Source organism: Hermetia illucens, chromosome 3 (assembly GCF_905115235.1).
Source record: "Hermetia illucens chromosome 3, iHerIll2.2.curated.20191125, whole genome shotgun sequence".
Classification (NCBI taxonomy): domain Eukaryota; kingdom Metazoa; phylum Arthropoda; class Insecta; order Diptera; family Stratiomyidae; genus Hermetia; species Hermetia illucens.
Genome location: NC_051851.1, coordinates 48,542,275 through 48,567,666, shown reverse-complemented (window position 1 = coordinate 48,567,666; position 25,392 = coordinate 48,542,275). Strand labels below are relative to the sequence as shown.

The 25,392-nt window shown below is 40.7% G+C and overlaps 1 protein-coding gene across 1 annotated transcript in view; it reads right to left on the bottom strand.

The window, feature by feature from the left end:
* The window catches only part of LOC119653219 (pyrokinin-1 receptor-like), a 379,838-nt gene that overhangs the window by 57,816 nt on the left and 296,630 nt on the right, over positions 1-25,392 (bottom strand). Inside the window, exon 5 of the mRNA XM_038057794.1 lies at positions 15,022-15,256. Coding sequence (XP_037913722.1) covers positions 15,022-15,256 — 235 coding nt within the window. The remainder of the gene's footprint in view (positions 1-15,021; positions 15,257-25,392) is intronic.

Here is a 25,392-nt window from a genome sequence, read left to right as displayed (position 1 = left end):
GAAGTGATCTCCTTTGATTAAAAAAGCCACGTGCCCAGTATATATCAAAAGCCAAAAAAGAGTAAAGCCATGAAATCATAACGTCAGGAGAGGGAAATATTCACATAATGAAATCTTGTCATCGCGCCGGTAACATAGAAATAACATTAAATTCTGATGGATGAGGTAAAAATATTTCAAACTAAGGTATAGGGATAGGATAGGAATTAACATACACTTCAGTGATAACTGATTTTAAGTGGGAAATTTAATGTTGAATTTTTCACTCCGACTTAAATGATAATTTTAGATAATTTTAGAGATACATTTCAGATGTTACACCGGCTAAAATCAAGGATAAAATATCTTTTAATCATTAGTTGTCTCTCCAATTCAAATACAAACATACCTGGTCAAACATACAGCCTAATAATAAAAGGGATAGTTTCCCTGGCTAAACCAAAATATATTAGGTTATTTCAACAGTTGTTAAAAGACATGCAGTATGATATGTATATTAAATCTTTCCATTTTACTAGTTACTTCACTAACTGGAAAGACCCAACAGGTCGGATAATAGAAGCTGAGTGGCTTTGGGATGTCTGGATGGAATATATGCTAATAAAGCTCATAATCAATTCTGAGAATGGGGCTTGTATCACTTCAGGTTGTATTTTTAAGTCCCTCTTAAATAATAATAATAATAACCCTACCAAGCTGTATGCTGGTATTGACTACCATCTTAGAAGTCTGTTGCGAGTAGTAAATATGATCAGCCATGAAATTCTGATGGAATTCAGATTAGACAAGTGTCGAATCTAAGCCATCCGTAAAGCTCATCACAAGACGCATGCCGGACATAGCATTGGTGACTTCCACATCCAAGCTGTGATCGAGGCCAACTTCTAAAAATACCTTGGAATCCTGGAAGGAGGAACCCATGCTCGAGTTAGTGATGTCAAGGATGTTCTGCTCTCGGAATTTTTGCGACGTGTAAAGTTGGTACTGAAATCGCATCTCTCGGGGAAGAATAAGATAATCGCATTCGCATTCGCTATCCCTTCATTGGCTTATGCATTGGGAATATTACCGTGGACGAAAACCTATCTGGAAAACATCCAGCAGCGGATGCAGACTACAATATCCAAATTGCGAATGAATTATTGCGAAGTACACGGCGAGTAATTCACGATCGTATGCGCTGTAGTTGTGTTGAACTGTTTTTCTTTGGTTTGTTTTTTTTTTTGGGTAGGGCAGGTGAATGCATTTACGCACAGAATGTTGGACTCCCGGTTCGGTACGTCGTCGGATTACCAACTAAACACCTCTCCATCATCAGAGAGCTAGCCTGGAACCGTTTGTCGCATTACTTCAGGCTAGTCCCTGAACTCTCCCCCTTGCGAAGCCTTTAAATCAGGGAATTCCTTTCACTAACGGGGAGGAAGGGGAAGAGAAGTTCAAGGAACCCCCTGCCATCCGGCTCCTTCACCGGTCGAACTCCATCTTCTTATCAACAAGAAGGACCGAACTTAATGGGCAACATGGCTCCACTTGTCAGCACTCCTCAGCATCTCCTCGATTATGTTGTCTAGAGAGAGATCCCTTGTGTTTAAATAGAGCTACTGGCGAATCTTATCCCACCTTCCACAAGAAAAAAAGTGTGATGGGCGTCGTCCACAACTCCATTGCAAAACACACAATCCGGAGATCGTGCCTTTCTAATCTTGTACAGGTAAGACTGAAAACCTGGGTAAGGAAATAGTCAGTGTTAACATGCTTCCGATTCAGCTACGCACCTAAGTTGCCGATGAGCTCGTCTAGAGTGCATTGTCGTTGTCCACGAGCAGTAACCTCCCTTGACTCATCTCCCTTGCGCTTGTATATAGCTTGACGCTCCTTAGCAAGAAGGGCAACGGGGATCACTCCTGCGATCACCATCACGGCTAGTTCAGAGACAGTGCGGCCACAGAAGCCACCCACCAAGCTCCCAGTCTCTGTACCTGTGCGAGACGCTTACGATATACCTCCTTGCCAAGAGCACCAGCCTATACCTCTGCGCCGCAAAGCAGAACAGACTGCGTTGAACTCATCAGGAGACGTCGCCTGCTAGACATGGGACCATCAATGTTTGCCTTGTTCGCTGCTGCTTTGATTTGCTCAAAAAATATCATCTTTGAGTCAAAAGTTAGCCCGAGGTACTTTACCGCTGGTTTTGGCTTGATTATCGACTCACCGAACACGATATGGCACGCAGGGTCGGAATTCTCTTTTTAGTCAGGATGGCTACTTTGATTTTTCCAGTAGAAGGTTGAAACCATGAGTAATCGTATCAATAAGCTTTGCCCCTGTTCGACAGTGCGTGTTGAGTTTAAATCGACTATCACAGGTAGTGTTCCAGAGGTCCGCCCTAGGATGGATCCTTGTGCTACCCCAGACGTGACCTCTATCCTCCTCTGATCCCTCAATATCCGTAAGAGATAGTTCTACACGTGGAAAGTATTGTCTAGTGTGCCTAGAATGTCTTACGAAATTAAAGGCGTTTCTGACGTCGAGCGTCACGAGGAGCACCACCCGTCTAGTTCAGCGGCTATGTGCCTCCGCATGCACGACTTGCATGATAACATGAAATGTGGATCTCTCTACTCTAAAACTGCCGGAGAGATAGATCTCTGGCAGCGCGTATCGCTTCAGCGAGTCTACTTCTGATGAGTTTTTGGAGCACTTTTCCAGAAGTGTCAAGCATACATAGTGGGCGGTATGATGACGGCAACTTGGGGTCGCCTTTTCCCTTTGTGGATCAACGTAAGCCGCGCCACCTTCCAACGAGCAGAGAAAGTGCCAGATCCTGCCAGCTGCGAGCTTTGCTCTTGTTTATTGCCCTGAGGAGTCTCCTTTTGGCTAATTTGTACTTCGTCATTATGGCACATGCCTCCTTCCGGTCGATAGAACGTTATGTTCCCGGGTGCCGGAACGTTGGGGTGGCTTCGGGGTTTGGAACTACCAGTCCTGTTCTCGCCATCATTTCCAGAATTCGTTTCCCTCTCGAGTCTGTGTGAGCATGCCCAATTCAAGTGCCTTAGCATTGAAGTCACCCCGACCAGGATCCGCCCAACTGTGTCTAAGATAACGTCCTCCAAGGCATCGAAAATGCGGCATTATCTCATTCGGTGTGAGAAAAACACTATCCCTGTACACCGAATCCAGACAAAGCCGTCCCCTCGGCTATGGGTAAGAATCCTAAGGAGGGTACCGTCCTGCACCTAGATGGTAGTGATACCTGATATGTCAGGGTGCCATGAAACTGAGTCCTTGTTTGGCCACGGATAAGCACTAAATCAGCTTTGGTCTCCGCAGCGAACTGCGCTAGCAACTCGTTAGCGGTTGCACTCCGGTGTATATTGATTTGTAGGATGCGAATCATGTTAACCGCGTCCTAGCTCTTTGTAATTCTGCTCTGAAGACTGGACACCGCCCCGCGCCCGCAGTGTGCGCAACGTTCAGCAAGTTTTTGGCCTCAGGAGTTCGCAGAGGTGATACCAATCCGGGCATGGCCTTTTCTACCTCGTTCTTTTCAGAGGCAGTCAAGGTCTTGAATTTCCAGAGAACACTTGGATTCCAGGCTGGAAACCAGAGCTTTCTCTCCCAGAAGCCCCTTGATTGCTTCACAGAACGTAACTTTATTTATTGTCCTCGGGTCTAGTTCAATTAGGACTCCACAGCCCTTCGTTTTACGAATGGAAGACACTTCCGCGCCGTTATCTTCGGTTTTGATCTTGCAACGGATTTCAGTGAGGACTTGCGCAAAAGTCTTTGCCTTCCGTCGGCTAAATAAGCAGAGCTGGCGGTCTAGTCCTCCTTCGTCTCCTTAACATTTCTTTTGGTGCTCCGTCCTTTGTGTCCGCCTTCATTTTAGGCAGAGGTTCTCCTGATGGCGCGATGTATTGTTGTCTCTTGTTGTCTGTTGTCCCTTCTTGGAGAGGACCTGAGTGAAGTCTCCTTTAGATGTCTCTTCCTCTTTCCATTTTTTTCCTGGTTCGCTCTGCAATGCGCTGTTTGCGATTGGTTTGGTACTCGTAGTGGTCTCGTCGGGAGGTGCGAATGTTTCTGCTACCCACGGATTTTCTCTTACTCTTCATGTCCGGTTATAATAAGAAATCCTGTTCAGGAGCTCCTCCAGTTCCATTTTTTCACCCCTTTGCTAACGTTTTTCTGGACGAACGTCACAGATCGCAACCGCTTCACAACTGCCCCGCAGTTGGTTAATAAGCCTTTCCTCTTCAGCTTGCGCCAGAGTAGTCGACAGCCCTCCCACTCGGCTTATACTCGAAATCATTTGGATAGTTTCGGCAGTTTCCACCGCACTTATTTCGGCAATTATAGGACTGCGTGATAAGGTCTGAGTTCCTGTCTCCGTTGCAGGTGCCGCATCACTTTGCGAGTCCTTTTCTCGGTCTGCGCGCCCCAATGTCTCGTCGAGTATTTCAGCCCTTATTGCGTCCTTCGCAGTGCACCGGGGCGAGTGGCACATTTTCGTGCCGCGTATATATGCAGCCAGCTCACACTCCATTTCCACTACCTCCTCGTTTGATTGGTTTTGTTCGCCATTTAAGTTATTTACCAGCGCATCGTGTGCAAGGGAGCAAGCCGCAATAGGTAGGAACGTGTGCACCCTCGGGGACAAAGTTCCTACCCCAGTTCCCTAAGGCCTAACCTACGATTAGCTGATCCCGGAACTCACGGACGGATCAGCGCTTGCTCGGGGCACCACGGTCTACTAATACCGGTTCAATGCACACTACCCGATCAGGGAACCGAAGGGGTTGGCTCCTGATACATGCCACAACTACCACCTTGGCAGAGCTAGGCTCATATCACCCCATCGACGTTAAGGAGGGTTGAGCTGTTCTGAAAAGAAGCTCAACGGTTGATAGATTTGCTTACCGCTGTATCTGAGACATCGACGAACACTGCAAGGGGTGCATCTGACTGAGGAAATGCCAGTAGTGTTGCGTCAACAAGCTGTTATTTGACCGATTCAAACGCATGGACGGCTTGAGGAGACCACGCAACCTCACCGGCGTTTTTATTTTTGGGCCCAGCCAGGTAGGCGTTAAGGATCGCTTGATGATGGGTGGCCTTGGGCAAGAAACGACGATAGAAGTTTTACATGCCCAAGAACCTTCGCAGATCCTCCAATGTGGCTGGTAGAGGAAAGCTTTTTATTGCCTCAACCTAAAAGTTATTAATATTTTGTCCATATACCTTTAAATTATGCTTCCCATTTTGTGTGGTATACACACGATACGTGCGGTATACACCAGATAAGCGGATTGCCCATGCATACTTCATGAATATTTCTTCCTAGGATTTCGCCTCTCATAAACCTTTTCTGTTAAAAAACTCCACCCATTTTCAATTGAGTTGATATCGGAAGACTTGGAAAATAAACGCCTGGAGAGATTTCATCGCATGGCATGGGGATTACTTTCCAAAAGGATATAGAACCTCTATTTGCTTCCATTCATTACTTAAAGACTATCGTTTAAGACCTATTGCTGCTGGTTTTTGCTGCCTTCTACAAAATATAAAAGGTCCAGAAATTTTGTTCACTACCACTACCCAAATCATCATGGAATGAGTTACTCGAACGCAGGAAGGGTAGTTCTTTACTCTTGATCGTCATGGAATGGATCAAACTGGTCTGTCAATGCCTTTAAAGTAGATCATCACTAAACAGGAGCTAAAAAAATAACATTTGCCGTAGCTTGTTTTTGTAATAGCAAATATTTTGAAATTCATTCAAGTCCTATCTTTTCCTAGTCAGTTGCAGTGAATGTTTTGTATTGCTTTGCGAAATTCAAGTGGATCTTTTTCAACGTCCGTAGCGAACTTTGTCCTTTTTGTGGGATGATATGACTTTAGACCAGCTTCACCACGTCGACGTTTCAATATTCGAATGAACAAAAAGACCCCACCAGCCTCCAAACTTGTATTAACTTTCTTAAAAGTTGCTTTGCAATAATTTTCCAACCCCAATCAATTTTGTGCACGATTTTGCGTTTGGTCTTATACATAATTCCATCATATACTTGGTTTGTCGCGCTTTCTTCAAAGGATATTTTTAACATATATCCAAATTGTACTCCCACCTCTTACCGGGCAATTTATCGGTAATTATGCGGTTTACCGCGAATAAGAACAAGAATACCTCCCATTCGGGCTGCTTTTCTTCTCATACTGTCAATTACAAATATTAAGTAAATTTTTTCGATTTCTAAACCCTTTAGCTGCCACAGGCATTTTAATTTTAATAGACGTTGAATCCCCAGCATTTCTCTAGAATATGAAAATTTGCTCGTGAAAATAGAATAAGTTGTGCAGAAATGTGCCGTTAAATCCTATTTTCCTGGAATTTTAACATACACAATGTACCAATTTTCTTACAAAAAATTACCCTCCGTTTCACCGTGATAGAATTTCGTTAACATCATTTCATCCTAATTAAACAATTACTGGCCGGAAATGGTAGCTATAAATATAAAAAAAAAACTGAAACTGAATTTCCCAAAATATCATAAAAATGAATTTAATTTTCAACCGACAAAATGACATAACGGATACTTAATTGAATGACAATTAAAAGATATATAGTTAAACAGTAGAAGAATTGGTTACTGAAGTGACGTATTGTTTTCAAAAACATTCTGGTTGATATCTTTGCAGCAGCATTACTTATTTTACCTAGCAAAAAAATCCTTTTAAGCGCCCTAGGGTGTCCTTATAAACCATTCCTTCCAAATACTCTCACAAAAAGTGGCCCAATGCATTTCAATCGAAAGATATTGCAGGACATTGTACCGGCCTATAACGGTCTTTCTATTATTACTGATATGGGTAGGGAAGTATGAAATCAAGTGGAAAAGAACCATCCTGGTCAATCCCCATTTTGGTCCTTCTGTTAAGTGGCGCATTTTGTAATAAATCGAGCGGGACATCCTGTAAAAAAAGATTTATACCATTCCTTTGTCAACCGGTTTGGCAGAGTATAAGGCTCTGTAGGTTGGTCTACAAAAATTCCTGTCCGAGCTTTTAAATTCTATCCATTTCAATAACATGCTTCACGATTCCATTCAGCGGTAGTGTGGTAATTAAAAGTCCCTTCTTGAATAAAAAGATATTCCTCGGGAAATAAAATACTTTTAGTGAAGTAACGATTTTCCGAAATTCGATCTTTCAGTCAATCACCCACTTTGGCTTGAAATTGTTTGAATTAACTTTCTTATTAAGGTTTTGTTTGCAAAACAATACCTTATTAAAATCGATCCAACGTCTGTCTGTCTGTTTGCCTGTCACATACACTTTTCTCAGAAACGACTGTCCCGATTAACGGGAAATTTGGTCAAAAAATGGGAACTGTGAACGTCCAGCCATGTAGTGAGTTACATCTTTCTACGTTGCGATTAAGGGAGGGAGAGGGGGGGGGGCTCCTCATTCATGCAAAAGCGGGTGTAAAGTTTTTTTCACCGAATATAGTCACGTTGGGTATCAAATGAAAGAGCTCGATTAGTACTTTTCGATGCCGCTCTTAGTTTTAACGTTTGTTGGAAAGGAGGGGAGTGGGATGGTCAAAAGTGGTGTTTCTTTAACGGACCCATTCTAAGAAACTACCCAACCCAAAATTCTGAAAAAAAAATCATGAAGCCGCCTCTATACAGTGTTCAGGCCTCAAAATACTCTCGATATCGATATCTATTCATATATAATAGTATATTTCTATATTTTTGGGGAAATTGATTAAAAACCTCTCTTAAGTTTATTCTAGAGTTACAAAAATTTGTAGTAATATAGATTCTAGTATGAAGCATGTTACCCCTAAGTTTTATCAAAATCATAATATTACTAACAAATTTTTACAATAGCTCAAACTTGGCTTTACCGTGAAAATTTACTGCAACTAGATATCAATATCACATTAAGGCTGCGTACAAATAGGATAGTTTTGCATTCAGGTATAGCCACAGAAGAAACAAACAAAACCTTTAATATCTGAAGCGCTGAGCTTCATGTTTACGACTTGTATTTTATTTTAGAGATTGCTTCCGAGTTGTATTGTTTTAAGGTAAGGCTTGCTTTTTAGCAGTCGCATTTATTGATAATTTTTTTCTGTTAATCTAATTTTTCGAATGGTCCATTGAAAACCAATTACAAGATTCCAATGGTATCTCCACAGAAATTAATTATGCCAATGAACTAGTTACGAAAGGTTATTACCTATTTTTTGCCTTTGGGTTCACGTGCTTGGTATTTCCTTTCAATGAGTGAGTTCCCATTTAACCTATTATTACCTATTACCACAAATTGAGCACTCAGGAAACACTGTTGTTAACAAAACTTTTTCACAGTGAAACGAAGATTAATTTTTTGATGAAAATTAAATTAAATTAAATTAAAATTCGAAGAAAATATTTTTGCTATAATTTCTACACTACTTATTCCATGTTCACAGGCAAATTTTCATATTCTAATGTAATATCCTAGCTGCGATTCGACATCTATATCAGTTCTATAGCCATCGTAGTTATAAAGGTTGTAGTGGTGTAAAGGCGGCGATCTTTTTAGGAATTAAAATACCTGTGGCATGTCAAAGTTATTAGGTTGTTGCATATGAAATGGCCGATTTCGCCATCAAGTGAAGTTAGTTGCAATTTTTCTGTATCAAACCACCACCAGTTGGCGCTGTTGGTGTCAGATAATGAAGTATAAATACTCCTACATTTAATTAAGGAGTCATTTCAGTTTTGACTATCGTTGTGATAACAGCGAATAAAAAGGAAAAAAGGATGGAAAAGAGCCAAGAACGTATACTTTTTCTGTATGAGTTCAAACTCCGTCATAAAGCAGCGGAGGTGACCAGGAATATTAACAGCGCATTTGGAGCTGATACGGTAAGCGAACGAACTACACGACGGTGGTTCCAAAAATTTCGGTCAGGTGACGTAAACTATCAAAGTGAGCCAAGTGGATATCCACGACCATCGATTGATAATGACGAGCTGCGTTTAGTAGTCGAATCCGACACAAGTCAGCCTGTAAGAGAAATTGCGGAGAAACTGGGTGTACACTATTCGACAGTTTCGCGTGAAAAGGCTCGACAAATGGATTACGCAAGCCCTAACGGAGCAAAACATGGCGCTTCGAATGGGAATTTGCAGGACTTTACTCTCCCGCAACAGAAGCGATCCCTTTTGCACAGAATAGTGGCATGTGATGAAAAGTGGATATTATACGACAATCGTCACCAATCAGTACAATGGCTAGATGCTGATGAGCCACCGAAGCATATGCCGAAACCGAGCTTCCATCAGAACAAGGTAATGGTGGTTATCCACTATTCTTTTTTGGCACCTCGAGAAACGATAAATGTATGCAGTATGAGACTCTGTCTCATCTACCATATTCACCGGATCTTTCGCCAACCGACTACCACTTTTTTAAGTATTTGGACCATTTTTTGGCGGAAAAGCAATTTACGAACGAAGAGGCCATCAAAATTGCCTTTGACGAGTTTACCAACACCCGAAAATTGGACTTTTACGAAACTGGCATACATGCTCTTGTATCTCGGTGGGAGAAGTGTTCTGAATCGACTAGCACCTATTTTGATTAATTAAATAAATTTTTATAAGCTCTACAGTCGTTTCAAATTTTAGTACCAAATCGGTCATTTAATGTGCAACAACCTAATATTTTTCATATGCAAATTTTACTTGTTTTATGCAACTTTAAGCCTTCTGATAGTCCTTTATCTTCCACCTAACCTTTTGACAATATTTTCCTTGTATTTGTGGGTCTTCACTCTATATCTATGCAAAAATTCAGCCGTGCAAGAGTCAGTTTGTTTCTACCAAAATGGGCGGACTGCCCGCGGCTTAGTCCGGCTGCTGTTTCACCGACAGTATTCCAACCATTTCCAGTTAAAATTGTTCGTGCAACGAGTCATGGGAATTTTCATGTAGTCAGCAATCTGTCTAGTGTGTGAAAACAAACTACGGGTCTATAGAATATAAATACGACCTGGATTACCACAATATATGGATGCGAAACCTAAATATTATCACATGGGTCGGTCAACTGATTCAGATAGCAGATGCTTACGCGTACATGAAAGAATTGAAAGAATTTACCGCATTTAATTGCGTATGGTATCGAGACAAAAGCCCTGATTGTTACTTCTTCACGCTGAAGGAAATGTTCGTTAGGCGAAGAGCATTATTGCAGTTTTTATTGCATTAACAATGCAGTTATTTAGATACAAATAATGATTCTTGCATCAATAGATAGCAATCTACTGATACCGGAAGTTTTTTATTTCAAAATTTTGTTTAGTTTTCCACCTGAAATTAACATCGGCAAGTTACTTTCAGTTCAGTTCCTTTGTTTCAGAAATGCTCCGATCGTATCTATTCCGTATATGTACGCAACCCCAGCCACATTTAAGAAGGAATCCCCATTCCTTCATCTTCTACAGGCATAACATTTTAAACCGCGCCACTGAATAAAAATTTATTCTTTCTTTTCCTTGTAATAAAAGACAAACATGAACGATGTTATTAAATTTTTCTGGAAGTAACCTTTCGCATTTTCATTCCTAAACCACCCTCGAATTCCCTTTAAAATGATTGTCAACGCATGTTTGTACTCGTATTCTACTGGTTTCCTTTTTCTCGTCAGCTCTGCAGCACGAAAACGTTGTTGAAAGACATGTACAACGATAACAGGTTGCCTCTAAAATCTACTTTATGGTATCGTCCGCTGGAAGGTGGCGGCGAATTTGGGAAGGTATTAGCAAGTGTGGTTCTTTTATGACCTGAACATTCGCTTACACAGTAGCCTGGGAAGTAGGTGGTGCTAATAATCCGTGATAAACAGTAAAAGAAATCAATGGAGGTAGTGAAATCCCAAAGCAATGTTAGCGGAGAAGCACCAACAGGGAACGTCTGAGTAGAAATTGTGAAGTTTAAGGAGGAGCGTTTCCTTAATGTGACACGTGCATCTGCAGACGTTGCACCTTCAAATCTTCTCCTAACACGTTGTGAGAGGCATGTCAATCACTCACCATTTGTTATAGCACTTTGTTAAAACTCGGAGAAATACCAGCAACCGAATCCGGGTAAATATTATCAAGTGCGGGAAACAGTGAAGAGTTTACCATAGATATTATATGACTAATAAACGCTTGATAGTGCTAGAAAACTTTGAAGTGTGAGAAATTTAAGGAAAACTGAGAAAATCTTGAATCTTGATAAGTCTAAAGGCCAATATCTCCCTTATCACGCAGAATAGGAAGAACAGAATTGATTAATATGTTAGCGAGGAGAAAAGAGGTTGCAATGGCCGCATAGAATTCAGTTCCTTGTCTATCATTTCCTTTGCCTCAGACCCCGCCGACCGCGGCTCATGATGAAACTTACGTATAACTAATTACCAGTTTCCTACTATAAATAGATCTATGCTAGCTAATCTGGTCTAGCAAGTTGAAATCTGCAGTGCATTTTCAGACAGAGGGGACATACTTGTAACGGCCAAACAGGTTGAGAAATTGAAGCATTCCCCAACATTGTCAACGAAAGACCAAAATATTTTACAAAATGTTAAAAGATCATATACTTAATATGAAAAATTCTATGAAGGGGAGTGTATTTCGCGATTCACAGTTAAAAGGGAAAGAATAGTTGCAAAATGCCATCTGTAATATAAACACGGAATCCTAGGAAAACGGATTGGACGAAGTTCAACGAACTTCTCGGCGACAAATTTGAACTCGCTGCGACCAAGGACTCCTTTGGCGATAGATGATCAATTGAAAACTCTGAATCTTACACTTTTAGAGTGCTTTGAAGAGGTTTGCTCTATTTTTCGAGGCCAACGTGATAAAACGGCTCCATGATGGAACCGAGAACTGCAGAAACTCAGGAAATCAACCAAATCGTGCTGACAAAAGCAATAAAGAAGATGACTGGCTAAACTTCCAGAACTCACAGCGTGAATATAAGAGGTTCGTAAAGCATTCGAAACAAGACAAGGAAGGTGAAAGGGAGACTTCCAGGTTGTGCCGAGTCTTTAATAAGGATGAGTCGGCCAAGTTGGACTCTCTTAGAAAACCGGATGGTACTTTCACGAACCCCAGAGATGAGTCTATACAGACTCGCTTGGAAGTACACTACCTGGGAGAACAGGTCTCAGAATTGGGAAGAAGTGAATTGGCGGTTTCTGTAAACCCTCCAACACGAAGGTGTTGTAAGGGGCATTGGAACATTGCGAGAGCCGTTGTTACCGAGCGAAATCCCGAGAAATTCAGCATAGTGCAGGCCGTGACAAAAGGGAATTTGCCGTTGTAATGGTCTGGGAAGGTCCATCGAGGACCGATGATCCTCGATGATTTCAGAAATGTATACCGCATCACGAAAGGGCTTCCATGTGGTCGCAAACATCTCGATAGTCCTGTAAAGGTCGTCACCAGTCAATTTTTCATCAACGATGATGGACAACTGAAGAGGTTGATACAAGACTTCACAATGGTTCCTTCTCTTGTTGATGGAATGGCTAGTGATCGTAACATGCGGATACGGACTGTTCTTCCAAACAAAAGATAAATCATTTCTGCCATCAACGCACTCAAAGGGAGTAAAGCCACTAGGTTATCCCGGCTCCCCGCAGAGTTATTTATTACAGCACCTGCAATTACTGTAGATCTGTTGCTTCCACCCTTACAAAAATCATGGGAATCTGAGACCTTTGTGAGAAAGTGCGAAAAGGGGATGATGGTCAAGATCTGCGTGCTCCCTGCCGTTTCAAAATAATTCTTGAAAGCATCGAAGAACGTCTCGAAAGCTTTATTGACAGAGAACAGGCTAGTCGTGATCCTCCTACATTCACCACATTAACATCCTATAACATCATCATCGACACCTGGTCTTCATCGATTTTGATAGCGTGAACAGGGAGTGTATCTAGAGTATTCTACGTAGGAGAGGTAGTCCGGAGAAACTAAACTATTATCAGACCGAGATATGATGCCGCAAAATATCACGTAATTCACCGAGGCAAAATTTCGGAGGATTTTGAAGTCGAAAGCGGGGTGAGAGTAGTTTTTATTGTTATCGGTGATCTTCTTCATACCTTGTCTGAAGGACGTGGAGGAGGTCAATGGACTATGACATATTTCCTCAGATCCCTCGACTACGTTGATTGCATCTGTTTGCTCTCCCGCCGGATCATGGACCTTGGCCAAATGGCTGTAGATTTAGAAAGAGAGCCAAATAGAGTTGCACTGAAGATAAACACCAACAAAACCAAGGTCTTGGTCTGACGGGTCATTGCACTCTCCTCTGAATTATAGGCAGAGCATCGAAAGCATCGATTAATTTGTATATATAGGAAGTGTGATTTCTGCCGACGACGGTGGATTTTCTTGGGCATTCGAGCTAAAAGTTTCGGATTTTCGCCGTATATAAAAATCCAATCGTTATTGCCAAAATAAGGTTCCAGTAATAAATTACAGTATCTGGGTGTAATTATTACAAACGCGACCTTAAACATTGGGGCAATTGTATGACGAGAAAAGGCAAGACCATACCATCATAGATCCGCCTCCATGTTTTACTGTGGACATTTGGTATTTGAGGTCGTAACGTTCTACAAAAGATAGTCGAACATGACGAATGCCTTCTGTTGAAAAGAAGATAAATTTTGATTAGCCGAATCAGAAGATACGGGGGTCCAGCCTTTAACACTTCATTTAACGTGCCTTTCGCGAATTATAATTTTGCGTAACGATTTTTTCCGATGCTTTAGAGTTGGTCAAATTGCAATCGGTTTGCTTTGCATGCCTCGACATATAACAACATAATATAAAAAAAAAACATAAAACACAAGTTTCATTGTCCAGCCGTACCTGTCATGACTCCCAAATTGTGTGCTCAAGTTGTCAGTCTAATTTCCGACAATGCGATCCCATTTTAAACGGATTTTTTCACACAATACAGATGAGCAAATGTTCCTGGAGCTGATTTCTTCGGATGTCCTCTTGCTTTCTTGAAACGGGGTTCGTGCTACGGAATCAGACTGCGAGATGCTGAGTTCCTTCGCAACTACTCTCTGACTAGGGCCTTTTTAACCACTTCAACTTAAAGGGTTTTACCTGCTCTGGCAATTGTTTTCTAACAACAGAATAAATCGGCAATAAACTAAGAAAATTACTTTGGGTACGTTTTTTCTCCAAAAAATCAACCTTAAATTGAAAATTGTTCTGAACACCTCTTTTTCCGATACTGTATATTCGTAGCGACGACTTTAGTAGTTTTTGAGAAAAATGCTTCTTTTCCAATGCAAATAAGCTCAATTAAGACCCTCTTAAATTCGCGATTTTAAATATCTTCCCAACTTTCAGATAACTAACCTTTCCCAAATCATATCTCTATTTAACGTGACAAGTCGTATTTCAAGCTAGTCCAGTTGTAACTAGCCCTGCCTTACTTCTTAGGAATTGCCAGGTTAGGTTGATAGTAGAAGTTGAATGAAGGCCGTGTTTATATATGTTATATAAGCTATGAGTGGACTGTCCATTTCACCACGTGACTGCTCTATTTAACTCTCTAGCAGGGTGTAAATAACTTCGGTAGAAAAGAAAGGCCATTAAAAGTTCTAATACTGGGCAATAGTCTGCAAGTAATTAGCACCCCCACAATTTTAACAGGCCTCCCAATTTTGTTCGGAGTTTTTTTTCCTTTGGAAAGTGAAGGAAGTGATGGATAAGACCTCAAAATTATTTAAAACGAATGTATATCGTATTTCAATTACTAATAAATTGATGTGTTCACTTTAGATAAACATTGCCATGAAAATTTTCCTATGATGTGACATTATTGAAATTGCTCAGTTACCAGAGATTCTCTTCTCCCTCGCAGGATATTTCCAATATTTTATGCTTTACATATCTGCAAAGGCATATTTATGGCTCATTGTAATATTTTTTTTACTTACCAAGCATATTAACAACATGTCGCGTTCCCATGGTTCCCTTATGTGAATAATTTTTTCGTCCCTCGTCGCACACACTATTCGCCATCCGTTGATTTCCCGCTTCATTCTTCCCAGACGATGAGTAGACAGCTTCTATAAAGTTATGAGGTGGCACTGGTGATAAACTTGTATTAGCTTTACCGGTTCGATCTATAGTCAAAAGGATGTTCCTTTGGGACGGAATGCGATTTTTCGTCTATAATGACAATAAGTTTTGATTTTATATAGACATGTGTTTACGGCATAATTCGAATTAATGCTATATTTATACTTCATCCTTTATCAATTCAACAATTCATAAAAGCAGTTTTTGATCGAAACAATAAATAGGCCTGTAATATAAAATAAATGGCTTGGCGAGTTATGTTCTTATGTATGCACTTCATTACTAACGATAATAGCATAATTGACCGCCAATCTGATAGGTTTAAAAAGAGACCCATGTATAGACATTTCTTTGAACTAATGGAATTTCGTTAAAGAGATATCTGTATTTAATTGGTTTATTTCCCTCTTCTCTGCTGCATATAACTTGTCCTAAAACCATTTGTCTCCTAATTTAGAAGTAGAATAGGAGCTAGTCTATGATGTAATCATGAAAGTAACAAGTAAAACGTAGAGAACCTAATATTATTTTCTATCGTTCACTTCCAACACCATAAACAAATCATCTATGTCCTTTCTTCGTCCTGTTCTATTGCTACGTATAGAATACGTCTAAGAACTGCTCTTCCAACGTCGGAATTTTATTCACTCCTTTTATTTCAAGTTTTGATTTACCTATTTCGTACTCGAATAACTTTATCATTTGCCGTGAAAGAGGTGGATATTAAAGGTTTAATTTAAAAAAAAATTAATTTTATTTACAATTGTAACAACGACACTAGAATCTCAATTTGAGCAGATCAAACAATCCAAGGGTGGAGAATGGGCGGCTTTTCATTAACAGGTTCGGAAACCCGGAAGCTTTACGTTTGAGATACGAACGGTCTTGTTGATTTTTCATTTAACAATATTTGGCTACATAATGGTTCCACTTATACCTCATAGTTTATATAAGTTAAATATATATTATATTCAAATCGCTGTATTACTGAAATTTTAGTGAGGAATAGTAATTTGACGCGAAAGGGGGAATTTGACCTACTATAACTTTGTTATAGTTGGATTTCCACCAAACTTACCACTATGATGCCTGCTAATAAAGTCCATCTTACTATGGATCTAGTACAAACTCCAAAGGGGTTTGTGGTACATTTTCAAACTTTAAATTTAGAATTTTATTTGAGCAGATATCGTAACGGGGCGCGACCACCATATTTTTTTTCTTTAGATTTTGCGGATAGGTAGTACCTGAGAGCGGATACTTGAAAGCATTGACTCCTTTCGGACCCGCGCTCCTGTCCATAGCAAATAATTTCAAAATTAATGCTGGCTTCGAAAAGTGCTAATTTGGTACCCCGCATGACTATATTCGGTGGCAAAAAATTAACACCGCCCTTTTGCATGTATGGGTGCTCCCCCTCAAAATCAAGATGAAACTACGTTACTCATTGTATGCACAGTTCCCTCCTTTCCACCAAATTTTGCGTCAATAGAGGTAACTATTTCTAAGAAAATGGGTGTGGCAGACAGACAGGTGGACTAGATCCGGCAGTAAACCGTTTTTAATACTGTTTTGTTTTCAACAAAACCTTGAATCCCTTGTGAAAAACAATTCTCCTAAAGTCGGTTTATTGGCTGTCTGTATGAAGGTAGCACGCACTCTTCCCAGAAATAGTTATACCTATTGAATTTGGTAGAACGCGTGGAACTATAAACCTATGTACATGCATCCCGTGAATAACGCAATGCAAGATCCCTTGGACATATGGAAGGAGAATATCAAATGAAAGCAGTGGAGTAGGAGGGTTAGAAGGAGAATTTTCAATCGTCCTCGAGAGTCCCTTCACGATCAATTCCCAAAATAGTCCGGAATTCACAGCTAGAAATAAGACGAACCTATATCGAGGTGGAACGTATTTTGAAGCCTGGCTGCCAGACTTGCAGATTGGACAGTCTCTGAGGATAGGTGATTGATTTAGATTTCAACTTCCTTCCTTTTTCACTGATATCTGACATTACAATATTGTCTGGTGCTCAGAGGTGGCGGCGAGGAAGATGGGGCGGCAACCCTATCGGCCAAACCAAAACCAAGTGGCCGAGGAGAACCTCCATAGTGGTGGCACCGGGAGACGCTGTACTCACTTTGGTTTGCCGGCCGTGATTCAGTAGGCGAATGCTCCAAAGGCCTAATCAGGGCGATCAGAACCGAGTCTGCACGGGGACTCATTTGAAGTGGCAAATTGGTCACGAAACCTTACCAGGGGTATACTGGTACCATGGAACCGGGAAAGCCCCTGGACTCACATACTTCGGGTGAACTCCTGTTGTATGAGAGGACAGCTCGGTTATTTGCGGTTGGCCCCCTAGTAGGGGTTTCATGGTGGTTGTGGTTATGCTCAAGCGAGAAGAGACCTTCGGGCCTCGACGTGGTGTTGCGTATCAACACGGGTGCCGTACTCCATAGTTCGGTAGAGATTTAGGTAGTTCTTGCACAAAATCAATCCGTGTCTTAAGAGGACCGTAGGATTAAGTCTCACGACAGGTGCCTACGTAAAACACCATGGGTTTCATTACAATATTGTCTGTGAATTTCTTTCTTGAAATCAACATCAAGTGATGATGCTCATAACTCCAGAAAAAGTTCCAGAAAATTTCATATCAAATAGGGTAACCGCTTCCGCACAAAGTGCGTGTGACAAATCTTTGTAGCAGATAGAGGTCTTACACTCTGCTAAGAAGAGTTTTCACAATAAAACTTCAGTCTTAGATCGTATTCGAAATAAAACGATCGTCGCGGTAACGGAAATTGCGGAGACAGTAATAGAATTAACAGAATAGCTCTTGACCAAAAGGTTGTTAGTCTCACGGTGATGTGAGAAATAGATTTAACTCAGGTAGGTAGAACAAAGTGTGACGAGGTAATTTAGAAAATTAATCATGAAATGAGGATAAGAAACATTGAAAAAAATTAAGATTGACAAGCAAACATATATTGGAACCAGCGCGTTAATATTTGGGAATCATGATCAACCAAAAATTAAAATTTCAAGCCATATCTTGAGAGTTTAGCGGCAATGGCGTTTAGAGTATATTATTATCAAGAATGTTGCTAAATATAGGTGGCCTAAGAAAAGCAATGGACTCCTTATCTCCAGAGTTGTCAGCTTCACTTTGCTTTATAAAGTTTCGTTCTTGGCTTACACTAGAGAATATAGGAAAAACTGGAGCTTCTTGCGAACTAAGTGTATCACGTAGATCTTGCGAAGTTTTAATCTTCTCTGATGCTTGTAGTGTTCTTCAATAATGCAAACAAGCAGCCTTTTTCCGCGTACAAAGATTTTTATTCCATAGGAATACGTATCTCGGGGTCACTTACTCCCCCCTCAGTACTTTAGCTACCTGGTAGTCAAAAATACATAGCTAAAGTATTGAAGAGGGAAGTAAGTAAAAACACATATCTACATATATGCATGAAATAAAAATCATTATTGAAGTGGAAAAGCTATATTTATTAAAGATGTACCGACCGTAAAACCTCTAGCAAAGCATCATGTCCGTTAGCAAGTAGAGTCCCCATCTCCATCTTGATGAACAAAGTCCAACGTCTCTATCACGCAACATATGTAATCGTCTAATTCCGTTGGTGATTAGCACGAACTAAGCAATTTAACAAAAGGACAGAACGTTAAATGGAATAGTTGGCTATGATCTAGTATAATTCATAGGCGGACAATGAAAGTGTCGCGCATATACAGGGATGTAGAAAGAAAATCCAGACCCGGGGTGAAAATTGTGCGGAAAACAGGGCCAGGGGTGAAAATTATAAGGGCTAGGAAAAAAGATTATGCAGGTTTGCCTATTATCTCTTTCTCTTAAATTTTTTCTCCAGGACTTCCAGCCAACTCCGACCCTGGTGGTTGCATCTTAGTTCTCCGCTTTCTAGAATTTAGTCGCGATGTCGTCAGGCTCTGTTGCTTTCCTTGCCTTTCTCGACTTCAGTGACATTGACAGGTGCAATTACGCCAAATGTTAACTGTGCTTGAGGAAATAGGGCATTCTTCCGTTGAAATTTGCTGCAAATATTCTTCCCGTCTGTCCATCGCAGCTCGTCAATTGGTAAGTAAAATATCGTTCTTGTTATTAACGCAAAAGAAGTGTTCAATGCGCTGTGTGGCGCCGGTTATCGGTAGATGATACAAATCTCTGTAATCGTCACTGATCTTCATTTCATAGTAAAGAATTTTGTGATAGACCATTCGGCTGTCCTTTTTTTGCAGGGAATGCTTTCTTTGCTTCCCGGTTGGCATTTTCGTAAAATTTACCAATTGGTCATTGTTTTGATTGGCGAGAAAATTGTGATAGAGTGGTTTTTTCTCAAGGATCTTTCTGGGTCTGGGCCTGGAAACTATCTCCGAAGAGGCGTAGAGTGTGCTACGCCGTGATGGAAGTAGGTTGATTCAACCGACGAGGATCTGTTTGCTTGCTAGTCATGTTTTAGGGGCAATCAAATCTGGCAGAGGATAACGGAAACAATACCCTTAGAAAGATGCTAATAGGAACAAGTTGGAACAGCAAATGGCGAGGGCTGCTTGGACACGGGGAGCTTGATTTCTAGTACACGGACTCTGAATACCATGGCTGCCTTCTTTTTCAACTAAAACCCTCATTCTGGTGTGCGTGCTGAAAAGAGTATACATGTTTTTCAAGTTGTTCATGGGATGAAGACATGGACTCGAATTCTTAAAAAATGGTTGCCGAAAGAAGAAAAGCTGTTGATGGCAGAAGCATTATTGGGGGAGGAACAACTGGGATACAGAGAGGAAACAGACCAGTAAAAATAACAGAGACCTCCGAAAATGCGAGTAGGGGACGGGTCAGCGGTTTCCTGTCTAAAAAACATTGTCGTCAAACTGGATGTATGTATCACCAGCGATGATACTTCCGTGTTCAAAATCGTCGACACCAAGACTCGAACCATCGAAAGCTAATAAAAATAAAGAATAAGCAAACCGCATTGTCAAACAATACAATAATTTGGAAAACTAGCAGGAATTTAAAAACTTCATGTGCAATCGACATCAGCATGAGAGCGAGTTGGGTGCAAGGAAAGCAGAGTTTTTAAGAGCGTTCAGACAACAAGCAGCAGCAAGGAATAATTTACGGGTGCTGTTGGCAAACTAGGACCGGAGGTATGAACTGGCGTTGGAAGGGAAGGTAGAGCATAGGGAATGTATTCCCTGGTATGATTCCTCGACCGTGGTCACATGATAGCATCTGTAAAGCACGTACTTTGCCAAGATCAGCAATACCTGGGAAGTTCAACGCTGTCTCATACAGCCGGATTCCCAAGACTCTGGTTGTTCACATCCCGTTGCTGGAGATTTTGATTAATACAACTTGGCTTGTCCTGTAAAACTCATGTATTCCCAAGAACGACTGGGTGCCGATCAAAAAGAAGGAACCCCAGGAAGATAACCAACTTTTCCTACTTCGTAGAAATGGAGATTCCCTGAATGCAGAAAGTGGGACTCGGAGTTAGAAATTCAAAGGTGAACGTCTCAAGTTCCACAAAACTGGGCGACAACTTTGATCTAATAGACGCCGCTAACGATTTGACAAAGACGTAAACAGATCATACTGGAAGTGATGCAGATAAATCAGCACTTGAAGTGTTCTTCCGCTAACTTCGCTGGTTTTCGTCCATTGCAGGAGGTCAGGTCATCAGAGGACTTCAAGAAAAATATTGGTATATAATCCATACGACAAGATGTAGCGATCGGAGTTGATACAGAATATATATCCTCGTCAGAAAGAGCCTGTACGACGTTCCATGCCAAGACATGAGTCCCAGAGACCTAATTGTGATGATATTGGAGCAGGTGTGGGCGGAGTACGTATATATTGTTGTTTAGGATCTGCGGGATCCTAAGTCCCCATCCACTTGATGGTGGACCGGACTAAATGAGGAGCAACTTACTCCCTCGTTTTTTAGTCCATGGATCCCTAGTTGGAGCGTAGCACCCCAAGCATTAAGAATCGAAAAATTCAAAAATTTTGACTGACAGTTTCGTCCAGGGGGGACTTAGGATCCCGCAGATCCTAAACAACAACCTAGCTTTAGTCTAGCTTAGACTACAACGACTGGCGTTTTAAGTCCAATATAACTCGCAACCTTGTCGTGTTTTTGCGATGATAAAAGGGAGTGTCTTTCCACCTGTTGGCACTTTCGGTCACACTGCTCCCAGGGCAGAGGTGAGGCAGCGTCTGATGAGTTGCCTCTGCCCTGGACGAAACCGTCAGTCAAAATTTTTGAATTTTACGTATACATATTTAATCAATGAAGAATGTAACGTAAACCTATCGGTGTGTGATCCCGGCATTACAGCAACTTCCCTTTTCAAAAAGTTAGTGAATTGTAACGGCTGTAAGAAGGTCCTTAATTCTATGTTACTAGTTGATAATGCAATTTTCCGAATGGAAAGCTGTTTGAGATATTCTCTACCCTTTCGGAGACCCAACGAAATCAATTGGAGAAAGTGTGGTCAAATTATTGCACTAAGTTCAAATTCTTCGGTGCTTTCACCGAACTGGGGTTTAATCGCTCTTTGGAGGAAGCATTCGAATTTACCTTAAGGGTCTCTTACTCTGCAAAATAAAGCAAAACGACAGTAGCAACATAGTGCAACGGAGATCTGCCCAATCTCAGAAGCTTTTATCTGATATAGGAAAGAAGAGCACTTCCAGCAAACGGTTCTATCTGTAGTGTCAACAGACTGTCGAAAGTACCAGCGATATTGCACATATTGCGATATGTTTTAGAAGCCTTAAAGTTCTGAGCAAAGAATGTAGGAGCCGACCTTTACGTAGAGGACGTAATGTTAGTTATGTTTTAGAAGCCTTGACATCAATGCTTCATTAGAGCTGTACGTCGTTCAGAGACGCGCAGGCGCTCCCATTAATCCTTGAAGGATTACGACCAATCAGGCTTACCTCTTTCGTATTGAAGTTTCAGAAAAGCTGAACTTTATCAGCAGAAAAACACCTTTTTTGGAGGTGGGTGTATAAGTTGCTCTTTATTTCAATAACGCACGATGTTATTGTACTGTAAAAATTGCTACGCATGCTCAAGACATGAACAAATATGTGGTAAAAAATTCGTAATTGTGCCTTTATCCAGTTCGTCACAAAAAAAAGCGAAAAGAACGACCTTCACACGGGATGACCCCCTTAAGAGATCTGTACATTATTTGACACAATAGCGATAGAACTTAATTTTCGCTCTCTGCAAAACGATTTCAGTTCCTGTTTTCCTATGTCACCCTGCGTTACCATGCATCACCCTGAGACAGACTGCGTGTCAACTTGCTCCCAGCCTAAGTGAGTCGCTGATATTATTGTTAATGATATAAGTGGCCGATTTCCACATTCAAAAAGCTACTATCATCAATGGGGACTGAGCAGCAGTTCCTGGAGTTTCAAGATTCCATTACATTTGAAAAAATGTCGAGAAATCCACTTATGTGAGTGTGTTTTTTAACGTGGCGAAATTTGTGTTTTATGTGGTGCAGTCATATGAATCGCAGGACAACATATTGGTAGCATCTGTTGTGGTATTTATGAAGCGATTCTTCAAAATAATATGAACAAGGATTGGATTCAAAAATCATTCCACTTATCGCACCCCAGATACTTTTTAAGGCTTTGTTTGTAAAACAAAACCTTATTAACATCGGTTTACTGTCTGTCTGTCTGTCCGTCTGTCTGTCTGTCTGTCTGTCTGTCTGTCTGTCTGTCCGTCACACGCATTTTTCTCAGAGACGGTTGTAGTGATTGGCACCAAATTTGGTAGAAAGGTGGAAACTGTGAACGCTCACGCATATAGTGAGTTACATCTTTTTACGGCGAATTTAAGGGGGGGTCCCCACACATGCAAAAGGAGGGTGTAAATTTTTTTTTCATCAAATATAGTCATGTTGGGTATCAAATTAAAGGTCTCGATTAGTACTTTTCGAAGCCAGTCTTAGTTTTGACATTTGTTGAAAAGGTGGGGGGTGCGGGGGGTTGAAAGTGGTCATTTTTTCAACGAACCCATTCTCAGAAACTACCCAACCGAAAAATCTGAAAAAAATTAGGGGGCTGTCACTATATAGTGCCTAGGCTCCGAAATACCCTCCATACTGATACCTGTTCAAATAAAGTTAATAATAGTACATTACTATAATTTTTAGTAATTGACAGGAAAACCCCCCTTAAGTTCACCCTGGAATCAGAAAATTTTGCAACAGTATAGGCTACAGCATAGGGCATGATCTTGCCAAATTTGGTGAAAATCGCACTAACAAAGTAATACTAGGTCAAAGCAGTCGCTTCTCTGCAAATTCGAGACTATGAATGTCAATATCACTTGAAAGTGGCTTTTTTCACATAATATATGCATATTTTACGTGCTACATGCTAATGGGACAAATGCACCCAAATCTCCTTATAAAAGAAATACACAAAACCTTTCATACCTGAAGCGTCTAGCTTCCGGTTTCCCGACTTGTTTATACCCTATATCCCTCATTGAACTGAACGTATACATTTAATAAGTTTCACTTCAAAAATTCCCCAGAAGTCAATCTTTTCAAATTTTCAAATGTTCGCATGATTTACGAAACCATTTGCATATATTTATATACATATTTCTACAGACGTTCCACCTGATTTAATGCTTGACATCTATAACCTTCATGGAATTCGCTTCAGAGAGAAGAGTTCTGAATAAATTCCTCTGATTTTAACAAGATTATATGGAAAGATTACCTATATTCATGGAGCAATTGAAAAGCATTTTCAGGGTAACTTATCCACGTAACAGAGTCCTATCAAAGGGTAATGCAATCATGACGAATAAAATTACTGAGCAACAAGGAACGAATGCTAGAAAGGAGAGATGATGGAAATAAAATGAAGTATATTTTCCTCCAAAATCACGTTACAGACTTGGGCCGGGAAACTTTTGTAGTTTTTATCTGTGAAACATTTACAGATATAAGGTCCTTTGTCACTGCTCGTGTAAATAAAGGACTACTCAGAGATAAGAGATTACGTTTGCTTTTCGTGTGGAGCTGGTAGAATGCTTCAAATATTTTTCACTCGTTGCAATTTTAAACCCGGAGGGAACCAATGAAAGTAGTAATTCGACTCTCGATTCAAGTGGGCTACGCTTGCAACGACTTCCAGCAAAATCAATATTGCACATCAATTTAGGCCATATCCTCGGATTGGATGTATCATGTGATAAGTAGCTCCGCACTAAAAGCCCGATCCTAAAAACCACACCAGATGGCCACATACTTTACAAGAAGCATTTGCAGTTCATAGTAAATGGTATTGAGGCATGCCAATAGGCGTACACACATTTGTAGTGCGCATCACGCTAGTCGGGTTTTCCCTTATTAATTGTCTCATCCCAGGTAGGAAGGCAAGGAAAAATAACACCTGTTAATGGCAAGGCTACATACAAAGAAGCAGGACAATGAAGCTGAAACTGAGACTGGAATTATACCCTGAAGCTGAAATCAAACAATACGTTTATTATAATAAAGCTCCATATGCGGTTATGTTCGCGGTGCACATTAATAGAACGGTTTTGGCTACATGAAGGCGAGAGTTCAGAACTTAATTATAGAGAAGAATGGTGCTCACCGATAATATGTAGAAAATCCGACAAAGTGGAGAGACAATAAATGGGTGAAGTCAGGCAGCTCCGACGGGTACTCAATTGCAAGCACGCCTCTCCCCCCTCCCGCCTTATTTATTTCAGGTCTGGTGGCTCCGATCGAATTCCTGGATGTATGTGTGACTAGAGTATTGTGAGGAGGTTTTGATTATATGACGGTTACCCTGTGAGTTTACTGTAAAGCTTTTCGTTCTCAAAATCATTTTTATTACGAACAAATAATGAACACTAATAAGTAGATAGAAAAAACTAGATGAAAAAGAATCTAATAATCTAACAATAAAAAATCGGAATACCGGAAGCTAAAATTATACGTACTTATTACAGACGTAGATATTATGCTCAAGCTAAACAAGTAAACAATGCCCATTATCGAATACTGTCTTATATATGCACGTTTCCCTCCGGCCCCAATACATATGAGCTCTTTTTGCTGTGGTATTGATTAATTGATATGTTATGATGACCTCATACACGTTTTAGAATGCACGAAATTCACCTTC